We start from the raw sequence: 13533 nt of genomic DNA, 5'->3' as shown, positions 1-13533 counted from the left end.
AGATAATAGATGTCTCTTCATGCTCTTCCGTTTGCAAAAATCGGAAATGTCTCTAGCGCACTCTTTCTTTAAGTAAAAAATAAGGAAAGAGAAAAAAACGACCAAAAATGGGCTAAAAGTAAAGAATGTTGCGTTTGCACGGGAATTTTTTTTTAAAGCTCCTACAAGTGTTGTTTGATTACTAAACCTAAAACAGAAGCAAATTCTAGGACACTCGAACATTTTCTTTCCCACAAAAATGCAAAATTGTTTACAAACCCCCTAAAATTTGCGTTTTTTTCGAGTTTTGAGGCTACAAATGGACTGGTAGACTCAAACGAACTATGGGAATCGATTCCTTGCGTCAAAATACGTCTAGCGACACCCTGATCGTGAACTCAAATCAGTTTAAAGCGCCGCTACAATATTTTGCCTTTATTGGCAAGTAAAAGAAATAAAATGAAACTTTGGGAGCTTTGCGCGACCTCCAAATCGGTAGGTATCAGGCTCAATTTTTTTTTCAGAACCCACGAATTATTTTTTTTATTGGCACCCTAACGGCAAGTGCAGCTGATTTTGGCCGATTTGGGGGATTCGTCCCCCACCACTTTTCCCCTTCCCCTGCGCAACCCAGCCTTGGGCCGGGGGCTGGTCTGTGTCCTTCCTACCTCAGTACACCTTTTTACCACCTTTGGTCATGGTACATACTGACTAGGTCGTCAGTAAACCCGCAGAAAGCTCGAAAATCGTTTTAGAACCATTAATTTTTAGTGAAAAAAGCATAAAAATTGAGGTCTGGGACACACTTAGAAGGTGTCTGGTGGCTCGGCCGAGCTGCAAAGGTTGTCTTTAGTGCCAGAAGTGACCACCCGACCATGCAACAGCCACCCCGACGGTTCAAGATGTTATCAGGGGCTTAAAAGTCTCAAAAAGGACAAAAACTCCGCTTTTTCGCATAAAACGTCCGGTAGGGAGTTGAAGTCGTTGTCCAATCGCAAAAACGATGTCATTTCTGGAATCAGCACAAAAAAACGAAACTTTTTGGTGGTATCCAAAAGTCGAAATCGAAAGTGGTGCCAGATCGACGCCCCCTAGTGTACACACTAACAGTGAGGGTTCTAGTTGAATTGAAATTATAAGACCATTTTGAGGGTAAAAACCCACACATTTCTCATAGTGCAGTTTTCGGTCACTTAATTTCAAATAAAAAGAAGTGATTTTAGGGAAACTGTTTGAATGGGCACGGGGATGACAGGTGACGCGCGCGAAGGTGGAGGTGGATGACATCGTGCGTCACTAGAGACAGTAAAAACAACAATACCGCGGGCCGCGGTTGGGTTACATAAATCCGAGCGTAGTACGTATTTGTTTTTGTACATCCTTAGCCTCGAATCAAGTAGTGGGAAATAAAGAGAAAAGCGACGCCTGGCAAGAAGAAGAAGACCAAGGAAAGAGAAGTTAATAATAGAATAGGGAAGCAAATTACGTTATTTGTCTGCGGTGTACCGATAACCCTTAGGGACTTGTTCAGCCGACCCAGCACAGGCACTGAGAGTAGTGGAGGGACCGGCCGGGGCCAAACACGAGCCGGTGCGCTTGCAGTCACCTGTCCCCGCACTGCCGTTTCTTTCTTTTATAGTCCTTTTCGCACCGTCAAGTGGGCGGGGATGGCCCTGACGGGCACCTTTGGCCTCCTCGTCGGCACTCGAGGATGACATTCTTGTACTAAAACTGAGTTGATAAACGAATTTTAAAAAATACCATTGCTATCCTATACTTTTTAGTCTACTTAAAAAATAATATATTTGCACTGGCCTTTTACTGACCCTAAATTTGGATTGGTCATTATTTCTATCCAAACAAAACTAAGTTATTTTTTTTTTTACATAGGATACCGGCCGGACCACATTATTTTAAAAAAAATATAGTGAAAACTCATCGAGGGTCCTTTAAAATACTTTTTCGCGCCAATATGACAACTTCATATGAGCAACGTTTTTGCTTCATGTATGATAACCATTATCGTTCGACTTCTCGCATTTCAGGCGCGGGGGCGTTCATCGTGCCTGACCAGCTGGTGTCCCTGCTCACGGTCGTCTACTCCGTCATCCCACCCATCAAGAAAGGTATAAGCGCGAGTCTGCTAATGTTTTCTTCTTCCTTTTTTTCCAATGCTTATTTCACTTTCGCCTTCTTTGCCTGCGCTTCGTCGTCATATGACCTTTTATAATGCGGCCCTGGAAATAAGCGCGCGCTTGGCTCTGCGTGTGTGTGTGTGTGTGTGTGTGTGTGTGTGTGTGTGTGTGTGTGTGTGTGTGCATGATAGACAGTGTGTTTGTGGGCGTGCATTTGGGTACGGGAATGGAATGGCGTCCTGTGACGCGTATGGGATTTATGGGGAATAATTGCGCTATTCGTCGCGGATGTGTATGTGGAAAGCAGACGCGCCGGGATGGCGCCTCAGGGCAATCCACGCAGACGGTCCTTTAATGATGTGACGACCCCCACCCCCTTTTCTCCTCTCATCTTGTATTGGCAAAAAAAAGAAAACATAAATTAAGTACAAATTTGTCGTTATAGGTTTTTGACTCGTATTATTGTGCGACAACGCCATTTGTAATCAAACAAAATGTTGAACTCACAGGTTGTTATTGAGCAAAAACCGATCGTTGTTTAATAAACCAAGTAATACAACAATTGCGACTCCAACAAAAAAATCTACAGCGTACTTTTCATTTTACCCGCCCGTTTGACTTTCGGCCCGTCTGAATGCCATTAGCGATGCTCATTGAGCACACAGGCACATTCACTCGAGATGAAGCAGAGAGGGTAGTGTAGCGGTCCGACTGCGGCGACCTCTGCCGTCGCTAAAAAAATAAATTAAGAAAATAAGAAACGAAAAGCGCTGCCAATGATTGCCCCATCTCCAGGCACAGGTGGAGCGGAGCAGGCGCAGCGGCGCTGTCAGGCCAGCTCACATTATGAAAGGGGTCGGTCAACAAGTCACAAAAAGGGACGGGGTGGGGGGAGGGAGATGGCATCGCACCTCCGATGCAGCGTGTAAATTTGTGATAAAATCTCTCCCTCGCGGCGTGGGCCGACTCCAGCGGGGCTCCAGTGTCCCCGGCCAGGGGGCCACACCACCTCCTCGGCGTGCGGTACCGATCTCATCTGCCCCTCGCCCAGCGCCGGCCGCACCTCGCCGTCCCCATCGAATTTATTCCCATGCAGTCGTTGTATGTGAGTTTTCGCCGGAGAAAGGGGACGATACGACGGGCGCTCACAGAAAAGATTTCGAAAAAGAAAAGCGCAAACACGCGTAAATGTACTTTCGGGCGCGGGCGCGTCAAGGTACACCGCAGTTACCTCACATCCAGTTCCAGCGTATGGGGCCAGACGCCGCCGTCGCCCCCGCCACCACCCCCGCCCCCGCTGGCCGCTCTTGAAACCTTTTCTCTGCTCGTTTGCTTCCAGGCTCCGACTCGCGCGTGGGCTTCGGCTACCGGTTCGGCCCCTTCGCAGACTTCCAGGTGCTGCTGGAGCTGGGCCCGCAGTCCGAGACGCAGCCCATCGGCGGGCAGACGACGCCGAGCAGCAAGCGGCAGGTGGAGCCCTCGGACGAGGACCCCGGCCGCCGCCCCGACATCCAGCTGCTGGACGGCCCCGAGCAGGTCCTCGACGTGCCCGACCCAGCGCCGCCGAGCAACAGCCGGTCGGCGCGCTCGGGCCCCGCCGGCGTCGTCCCCGGCGCCAACCGCGCCCCACCGCCGCCGCCCCCGGCTGGCACCGACTGGCTGTCGCGGTGGAGGTCCGGCCTGGGCCTCCCGGCGCCCGCGGCTCCGGCACCGGCCCCGGCGGCCGCTAGGGCGTACGTCGACCCCTTCTCCAGGCCCCAGACGCACACCAGGACTGCCCGCCAGCCCGCCGGCTTTGGCTACGGCTACCAGCCGCAGCGCAGGACCGCGCCGACGGAGACCCGGTGGGAGGCCATGCGCCGCCTGCGCAGCCTGTACTGGGCCGGCCAGCAGGGCTGAGGCCTCGGTGGAGGCCCTGGCTGAGGCCGGCCTGGAGAGGCTCCTGGAGAGTGGGGCTCGGTACCTGGAGCTCACCGCAGTCTTCTCGTGGCGGCGGCTGGAGTTTCTTAACATGGTAATGTGAACCGCGACCCACCTCCACTCCAAGGCTGCCGCCCCGGCCGCCCCGGCGCTCCCCACCGCGGGAGCACGTTGGGTTGCCGCCCGCCGGGCGCCGCGTCGCGAGGCGTCGCATGGGCTGCCGACCCGCCGGGCGCACCAAGGGACCCGCTCCAGAGCACGACGGCCATCTTGTGCCTGCCTCGGTCATGCTCGTAGACAACACTCAACACTCAACATGATCCTGTGTATATTTCGAAATAAACACTTCTGCTTCCAAAGAGAGATGTTAAAATAAAATTGAATAAAATCGTTCATGCCGTAAATCCACTACACTGCAGTGTTCTGCGCCCAGTCGTTTGTCTTTCAGTTGTTGCGGACCGCCCTGGTCCCCGCCTGCCACAGCTGGCGGAGCACTTGCAAAATGATGCCCTGCCGCGGCGGTGCCGGAGGGGGCGGCGTCCTCAGCGGCGTCCTCGGCGGCGTCCTGGACGACAACGCCGCCACGGCGCCGCGGAGGTGCGCTGTGGGTGGGGACGCCGTCGTGGGCACGGGTGGTGGCGACGTCGTCCTCGGAGTCGCCGCCGCGGGGTGCGCACGCACCGAGCGCAGGGGCCCTGCACCGTCTGAGCGGGCGCTGCAGGAAAAACCACCGACAAAGTTCACACAATATATCGGGCAATTTCTCTCACTTGCCTGGGGGAGAGGGGGAGGGGGCGCAGTCGTGACCTCGTAGTCCCGCTCCTCCGCCCCTCCGCTCGTCTCCCTGCACACAGCAGCAGCGGTCGCGATCTCTGAGAGGCGGAGATAGCACAGCGGCAGCGCAGCCGGCGGAGCGCAAAACAACAGCCATTAGGGGGTAATGGAGCGCAAGGGGGATCCGATGGACAGGTGGCGCCAGGTGGCCTCTGCTCCGGCCTGCTCCAGCTGCACCCAGCTGCACCCAACTGCACCCAGCTACACCCAGCTACACCCAGATGCACCCAGCTGCATCCAGCTACACCCAGCTGCATCCAGCTACACAAAAATGCACCCAGCTGCACCCAGCTGCACCCAGCTGCACCTAGATGCACCCAGCTGCACCCAGCTGCACCCAGCTGCACCCAGCTGCACCCAGCTGCACCCAGCTGCAGCACCCAGATGCATCCAGCTGCACTCAGCTGCACCCACCTGCACCTCCTAGCTGCAACTCGCTGCATCCAGCTGTACCCAGCACCACTGCAGGTACACTCAGCCGCCTTCGCATTCTCGGCTTACCTTCCCTTCGGTGTTGGAGTGGTGCTGCGCGGGGCCGCCGCCGTCGTGAGGAGGTTGATGGTGCTGACCGGAGCCAGGGCAATCCTCATGCCCCGACCCGCCCTCGAAGGGGCGTATGTTGGAGAGGGGGCGACGGTGGCGGCAGGGGCGGACCACCCCGCCCGCCAGCGAGACAGCCACTCGCCGCCGCCGCCCCCGGTGGCGTCAGCTGGCCCAACTCCTAGCTGCACCTGGTGGAAAGAAAGTATCGTGAATCTCCTTTCTCGGCCTCCGCTGCTGCTCTCCGGTCCAGTACCTCAGCAGACTCACAGCTCTGCCCCTGTGGTCGTCAAGGTGGTTGTCGACCACCTCGTCAATGTGGTGCTCGTCCTGGAGGGGTTGCCCATGGTCCAGGCTGACGTGCCGCTTGGAGTCGTACACCGTGGGCTGCTGCGTGGTCACGACGGTCAGCGGCTCCGTGCGCCGCTGGGGGCCGAGCTCCAGGACGACCTGGGCGTCGGCGTGCGGCCCGAACCTGAAGCCGAAGCCGAGCCGCGAGTCCGTACCTGCGGGCCGGTGGGGTCAGGAACACCATGACGACGATGGCAACGGTCTTTGGCAGAGTCCCAGAGGTGGAGTACCGTGGACGGGTTTCTCCTACCCACGCGAACCGCAGCTGCACTGGCAGAAATGTCATTGCCGAGCAGACGTCTTGAGGTACGGGGAATGCGTGGATGATCCTTGGTGCGTTAGGAACTCCCGCCCCCTCTCCTTTCCCCCCGGTCTCATATGTGGTCCGGTGTTGCGGTAAAGAGAACAGAAGGTTAGCGAGCGGTCCTCGTGTGGACAAGTCGGGGGTGACCCTTGTGACCTTTGTGTGACCACACCTGTTTTACTGCACGTACGCGTGCGCGCTCGTGTTGGCTGGCCAGGCCGGGCCAGGCCGGGCCAGGCCTCAAACCGCGTACTGTACCCCGCCCTCCTCACCACACCGCTGCATTGGTGTTGCCTCGTGCATGGTCCGGTGAGGCGTCGCAGTACAAGAACCGTGCTGATACTTAAATGTTGTTTTCATTACGTTGGTCATCAGTTCTTTAAGGTCTGAAATCCTTGTATATTTAATAATTTTCGCGAGGCCAGCGGGCGTTACTGCCAAACGTAAATTTACGAATTTAGTCGCAAGTCGACAAAAACTCCGAACTACTTGCTACTTGGTAGCCGAAAAGTTACATATTATTTATGTCGCACATTTCTGATCTCGAAGCATGAACAGTAATTTTAGACTGCAAAGTCTCCGACGGTAGGGCACAGGGCTCTAGAACCAAGTTAGGAACGCAAACCTGACTGTATATACTTACCTCGATAATTGTCGTTGTCAAAGACGAGGTCAAGTAGTAGAATCAGAACAAACTCAACGATCCGCGCTTGCAAACCCCTTTCCCTACCCTCAAAAAAAAAAAAAAAAAAAAAAAAAAAAACACTATTGTGTGTGTTGGGGTTTGAGGCGGAAGCTTGTCAATGCTCATCACGTTGGCGGTGGCGTATGGTCGTGGCGGTGGCGCCGCGACCAGCGGGGGACTTCGCCGCACCCATCCGACTCACTGCAAAACCACCGCTGCCTTCTCTACCGCATGATGATGATGTGTGTTACAAGCCCCTCCCCTCTGTTCATCTCCGTTCATGTGCTTCCTCGCCACTCACCCTTCCTGATGACCGGGATGGTGGAGTACAAGATGTGCATGAACGACACGATGTTGTCAGGCACGAGGACAGCGTCGCCACCTGTAACAGAGTTGGCGAGAGTTGGCATCCATGATCACCAGGGCTGTTAACGTTAATTTGAAATGTTAGCGCGCTAACGTTAAAGCGATAACGAACCAAATTAACGTAACGCGTTATCGTTAATACGTTTTGACACACGTAACGCGCTAACGATAACGTTAACTTTAACTATTAACGCCGTTAACCCGTTAACGTTAACTGATAACGCCGTCATCGTTAATCTGACTTTCGTAGCTGAGGGAGCTGCAGAGCGCGACCCGGACGAGCAGTAAACAACAGTTCTTGCTAAAGGCGACAAAATTCAATAGTATCACATGGACATATCCGTGCAAAATGGCTTATTTGTACGCCCTCCCGCAGAAAAGCGTTAACGTTAACGGCGTTATCCCGCTAACCTCAAAAGTAACGTAGCGCGATAACGTTAATGCTTCGGCGTAACTGTAACGCGCTAACGTTACTCGTTAACTAACGTTAACGGCGTTAATAAACGGCGTTAATCGTTAAATTAGCGTTAACAGCCCTGATGATCACGGCGCACTCTACTTTGGCGCCAGCGTTGAAGTCCCCCCAGCAGCACTAGAAAAACGACGAAATGATCGAGCACGGCACTTTTCCAACAGTGCTTTAGCCGCTCTTCTAATCTACGAGTAGAACAGTTTGTCAATTTTAAGTAGTGAACTTCTGTTCTACACTTGTAACTGTCGAACTAAACGCAATAGTTGTAGAACAAAATAGTTCGCCGCTTACAACTGCAGAACTTTTCGTTATACAGAAGATCTGTTTCCGGAGCAGAAAGGAGTTCCCCAGTGGTAATTGTTGAACGTTGAACGTTTTAGTTTTACAGTTATTAGTGTAGAACATAAGGTTGCCACTTTACAAGTGGCAAACTGCACTACACTACTAGGACCAGCAAAGCGGCACTAGCTTTAATACCTTTATGAAAAATATCACAGTGTGACAAGGCACAGTCAATAACTGTTAGTTGGCAATGGCAATTTTAACATCTTTCATCCACCGATGAAATGATGATCCGAGGGGCATGATAAACCATAGCGTCACGTCTTGTCGACGCCGGTCTGTTCCATGCTTCTCTAAAGTCACTTTAGCCGGAGATCCTTTTAAGGTGCTAAATCCTACCGTTTGTTGTTTTTTCTTTGTGCTAGTGGTGTCTTGCATAGAGAAGAAGACTGTCCGATGCTATCGCGTGCCCTGTGGGGCTAGGGCTTTAGCGAGAGCGCTAGCGAGGGCGTTCGACTCTCTAGAGACTCTCGACAGCAGCCACAACAAGCACACAGTAACAAACGTTTTCCCAGCGACGGACCGCGCGGCGCACTGCGCGACCGTTCGTGGGTACGCGCCACCGCTCGGGCGGCGGGTTAAGTACCGCTTGTTCTCATTTTGGTAAAAATGAAAGATGAAGGCAAGTTGGTTATAAAAACGCTCTAAAGGAAAACAATCGCTCATGGCACTTGTCGCGAAACAATAACAGATCCCAGTGAGTCTTGCAGACAACTGTGTGACTAAAAATGCATCACTGAAATAATAAAAATGCAATAAATGTATGTGACGCGGTTTCTTAAACACATACCGTTCGTATGTAGTAGTGCGCTAGTACAGTTCTAAATGGTAAGTAATAAACGTGGTCCAAATAATTGTGCCTACCTATTTCGAGTGAACTCGTTAGTATTGGTGGTATTGGTTTGCGCCAGAGGCTCCCTCCCGCCTCCTCCGCTGCCCCGGTCGCGGTGTCCCGATCGTTTTTGTCCCTCTTTCCCTTTTTCCCTGTGCCGACGCCGCCGCCGCGGCCGCCGCCCCATGCATCACCCATGCGTCCCCATAGCGCTCCTGCGGAGGTGGCGGAGGGGGAGAAACTCTTCTGTTCGACCGGCAGCTTTGGTTTCCTTTAGCTTGTTGGCGACGAACGTCCCACGGCACGCCACTGGATGAATAATGCCCTAAACCCCCACCCCCCTCTCTCTCTCTCTCTCTCTCTCTCTCTCTCTCTCTCTCTCTCTCTCTCTCTCTCCCCTCGTGCGCTGCGGTGCACGGCACAACGAAAGTGTAAACCACCGCCAGCGGGCTGCGCTCCTTTGCGGCTTGTTCGGGTTCACATTGCAGTTGTTGCCGTGTCACCGGGTCAACTCGAGCAGCCCGCAGCCCGGCCAGAGCCTCGGTCGCGGCGAAACCAACAAGGAAATGACTCCGGTTCGATTTAATTTTACAATTATACGACTCCTCACTGTTGTTACGCGAGAAGATGCGGGACCACAGTGGGTTTGCTTAGCTCCGCTTCGGCGGAGCAGCTGCGGGCGTCGGCAAGGGAAGGTAATCTACGCGCCTGGCGAGCACGGGTGCGCGGCTGTGCTGCCTGCTTACCGCGGGGCTGCCGAGCGCCTGCGAGGGTAGGCAATCTGCGCACCTGGCAAGCACGGGTGCGCGGCTGAGCTGCCTACCGTGGGGCTGCCGAGCGCCTGCAAGGGTAGGCAATCTGCGCACCTGGCGAGCACGGGTGCGTGGCTGGGCTGCCTACCGTGGAGCTGCCGGGCGCCTGCGAGGGTAGGTAATATATGTTCGGCTGGGCAATGGCTAGCAACTGCACCCCAACTTACGACTCACCTACTTTCATCATGTTTTCGCTTCAAAGTACGCGCCCGCCCTCCCTCAATAATTTCATAAAATTTTTAAAGACCTACGGGCACCAGCCCAATATATTACTTTACTGACAATACCAGAAGGGCATAAGTCTGCGGAAGTAGGATACATTGTGCGAAGAGCGAGGTTGACCAGCTGAATGGATGTTATAGTTAAGGAACAGTTAAATGCGTGACGTGTGCCTCAAGAAAAATTCTTCATTTGCCGGGTGGTCAATGCCAAAATGTCTAATTCTATCGCACTGAGTTTCGCTTCTTAAGGCACACGTCACGTGACGCGGAGAGGAGTTCGCGAGGCCCCCCAGGCCAGTCCGCATGCTCGCTACTCGTCGCGCATAGTCAACCCTTCCTCCGGACCCGTCGCCACCTAGCGTCGCCGCGCAGAACGTCTTCACGCGCTAGTGTTGCTGAGTAGGCTCCTCTTCCGCTGGCCGAGTCAAACAGGGAGAGGACGAGAGTGCCAAGAAGACCCCTGCTCTTCCTCTCCCTGCTTAGCTCAGCGGCTTAGCTCAGGCGCGTGAAGAAGTTCAGCGCGGCGACGCTAGGTGGCGGCGGGTCCAGGATGAAGGGTTGACTCTGCGCGACAAGTGCCGGGCACGCAGACAGGCCTGGGCCGCATAGCGGTAGCTCGTGCAGGTTGAGAAAGCCTTTCGAGTGTGCTGTGTGCAACAAGAAATTTAACTAATTTTTGTAGGGGTCGATGTTCTGTCGTCGACCCCAATAAGACCCCTCTTCATCGTTTGCTTTCACACTTCACGTGTGTGACGATTGCACACCACGTCAGTTTCATGCACAGTGAACTGGGCTGACCTCTTTGGTCATCTCCGCTTGGGAACGTACTTAGGCCCTTCTGGTTTCATTTCTCATTAATGGTATATTATTGGGCCGCGTGTTGGCCTGACGCGAGCCGTCCGAGTGGGACTGACCTGACGCGAACAGCAACAGCAGCGTCAGCGTCAGCAGGGCCCGGATCTTCATGGCTCATGGCGTTGAGGTGCGCTCCGCTCCGTGCTGACGGTGCTGACCCTCGGTGACCAGTAGTCCTGCGGTGGGCGTTGACCAATCCTGCGCACATCATATTGCAAGGATTACGCTCGGGCAGCCCTCAATCACGCACAGCGCGGCGAGCAGCGGGCCACTGCAGCCGAAAGTAATGACGGTAATGACAAATAATAACACAAACTCGGAAAGCAGTGTAGGGGGCGCGTGTGAGTGCGAGTGAGATGGTTGTTGGCGAGGAGGAGGCTGGGGGGCGGAGCGTCGCGGAGCGTGTCTCATCAATGAACATCAGCCTGTGCCCGCCGCGCAGCCCATGGACCACAGAGACGAGAAAGCCCATTCCGGGCGAGCTGCTGACGGCCAGGCCGCGGCCCTGCCTGGTGTCTAGGGAGCGCCCCGCGTCACCTGTCACCTCACCTGGGAGAGGTGGGTGTGTGGCAGCTTGGTGGTCGTGACACAGGCTCATCCAAAAAGTGTGCGCTGGCTGTCCCTGCTTGGGGGGGGGGGGGCATCTTGTGGCGTTGGTGTGGCCTGTGCGGCGTGGTGCCGCCGCCTGTCCGCTCCCACACAATGGGTGAAAATACCCGAGGGGCCTTATGTGCCGCGGCCGGGCCAGCTGGCCGAGGGGAACCCCTCACTCACCACGACTGCAGAGAGCTTTCATGTGGCAAGGCGACTACCCCCCCCCCCTCTCCATCTTCAACACACACACACAGTGCAGGTCGCATTTAAAAACGTCGTCATTGTACGCAAAGGCACTCGTTTCGAATGGCAGGGAAAGCGGGAAAGCCCTGGACACATAAGCCCTACCCCACCACCACCACATAAAAACCGCTCCTGCCTGGAAAGGACTTCGCATCCACATGGACAGAACTAAGCGAATGGATGTGCCCTTGGGTCTGTCCCTTCGTCATTTCCATGTATATTTATTTCTCTGAGTATTTTCAGAGAGACAATATACATTGCGAATAAATTGTAAGCAAAGTAAGTGTTGCAGCATACAGAGGCGTGGCTGCGGACAGGCGGGCGCGATTGTCTTGCTATGGGCTGTATGCCTGGCGCACGTAGCAGGGACGCGGGGCCCAACAGGACCTGGCAGTACCTTCAGCGAGGAACAAGGACCTCAGCAGCGCCTCGTAACAAGGGCCTTTGAGAGCTCTATGCAACAACGTGCGAAAACAGTTGGTTTTCTGGAGAAGGGCCATAGCATAGCAGTATTAAGCAGGGTGTATTAGAGCAAGTCAGGGTCAGGGGTGGTTGCAGCCAGAAAATTGTATCCTTAAACCAAGGAAATTTCTTTTTTCTAAGGTGATTTTTGAGCTTGATGGTTTAAGGTTTTTCCAATTTTTTTACAGGAAATTAAGTAAGTAATTGTTTTAACGACATTTGCTTTCAGTTGAAGACAATTTTCCTTGTATTTCTTGAGGTAAATATAGCGTTGAAGCAACGCATTTCGCATTGTTTTAAGGATACCATTTTCTGGGTGTGGGCCTGATAGGCACTCGGCATTTAAAGGCCTACTCGAGTATATCCCCAACGAGTGCCAAATGGCGCAAAGGCGCAAAAGTTCCTCGTGCGCCTCTGTCGGCGCCAGTAAGAAAGATTCATGAGAGACAGAGAGACAGACACAGCGAGAGCGAGAGGAGCGAGAGAGACGAGGACCGTGGGAATGCGAGGGTGATGGGGGGGGGGTGATGTGTTTCAGAGAGAGAGAGAGGCGAGAGAGAGAGAGAGAGAGAGAGAACGCGCGCGCCTGCTCAACGAGCCCCAGCACGCCCCCGCCTGCGCCAGTTCGTTTGTGAGAGGTCCTGATAAATACAACGCCCTCCCCTCCTCTCGCCCCCCCCCCACACAAACACACAAACACACACACACACACACACACACACACACACACGCACACGCGTGCACAATGTGAAAATGGGAAAAGCGAGCGCAGCACATTCGTGCCGCAGCCGGGCGGGTCAGAGTCGGGCCTCCACTTTACTATGCGGTCTTGTTCGTGATGAGCGGAGTCACCTACAAAACAGGGGGCAAAGGGCGTGTCTCGCACGTACTAACTACACTGAATCTAGCAACAAGTTGGTCAGTGGTGTTTCTTCTGTAACCTAAGAGAGGAGATCCCCCTACCCCCCCCCCCCTTTACACATACTTCTAGTTCTGCTGCTCGCCCGCGTAGAAACCTATGGTATTATTTAGTCAAAATTTTGTCGATGGGCGAACGATACATAAATGACATACGAATGACAAAATTTATGACAAACTGACGACAAATGGTTGACAAAACGAAAATTAGTAATTGTAATTATTTTGTCAACAGTTTGTCAGCGGGATGTTGTTAATTTGTGAAAAAATTTGTGTTAACGCCCACAAATTGAAGACAAACGGTCGACAAACGGTTGACAAAAAAAGGTAGTGGATTGCGGCCAAAATGAAAAGGCAGGCGGGACTGAACCCCGACTCTAGCGATCGGAAGTCAGGCCTCTTATCCACTGGGCCAGAGTGAACAAGTTGGGAGCGGAGCGACGGAACGGCTTGTGTTGCGGCGGACGGGAGCGCGCGCGGCGCGCAGTTCAAAAGGGCTACCGTAAGTGATGAAGGGCTACCCGGTACTAGTTGGTAGTTGAAACGTCGTACCCCGGGATGGAAAGGGGTGCTGTACCCGAATCTGATAATTCCGAAATACAGTGGGATATCAGGGTGGATGCAAGAGAATGACGGCCTTGATCCGCCCTTGGAGTAGCCAGCTCCTG

General features: G+C 53.9%; 2 protein-coding genes across 2 annotated transcripts in view; one reads left to right on the top strand and one right to left on the bottom strand.

Moving 5' to 3' along the window:
• The window catches only part of LOC113215373 (scavenger receptor class F member 2-like), a 14955-nt gene extending 10562 nt beyond the window's left edge, over positions 1–4393 (top strand). Inside the window, exons 2-3 of the mRNA XM_052277683.1 lie at positions 2025–2105; positions 3454–4393. Coding sequence (XP_052133643.1) covers positions 2025–2105; positions 3454–4013 — 641 coding nt within the window. The 3' untranslated portion in view covers positions 4014–4393. The remainder of the gene's footprint in view (positions 1–2024; positions 2106–3453) is intronic.
• Positions 4346–13533, bottom strand: part of LOC113215357 (GTPase activating protein homolog 2-like) — a 10543-nt gene continuing 1355 nt past the window's right edge. Inside the window, exons 2-6 of the mRNA XM_026434976.2 lie at positions 10708–10846; positions 7050–7130; positions 5679–5914; positions 5370–5599; positions 4346–4749 (exon numbers count right to left, since the gene is read on the bottom strand). Of these exons, the coding sequence (XP_026290761.1) occupies positions 4479–4749; positions 5370–5599; positions 5679–5914; positions 7050–7130; positions 10708–10759 (870 nt within the window). The 5' untranslated portion in view covers positions 10760–10846 and the 3' untranslated portion in view covers positions 4346–4478. The remainder of the gene's footprint in view (positions 4750–5369; positions 5600–5678; positions 5915–7049; positions 7131–10707; positions 10847–13533) is intronic.

The sequence above is a fragment of the Frankliniella occidentalis genome, unplaced genomic scaffold, assembly GCF_000697945.3.
Source record: "Frankliniella occidentalis isolate FOCC.00 unplaced genomic scaffold, Focc_3.1 Scaffold11, whole genome shotgun sequence".
NCBI lineage: Eukaryota > Metazoa > Arthropoda > Insecta > Thysanoptera > Thripidae > Frankliniella > Frankliniella occidentalis.
Note: the sequence above shows the minus strand (reverse complement) of the source record. Positions and strands in the feature narration are given on the sequence as shown.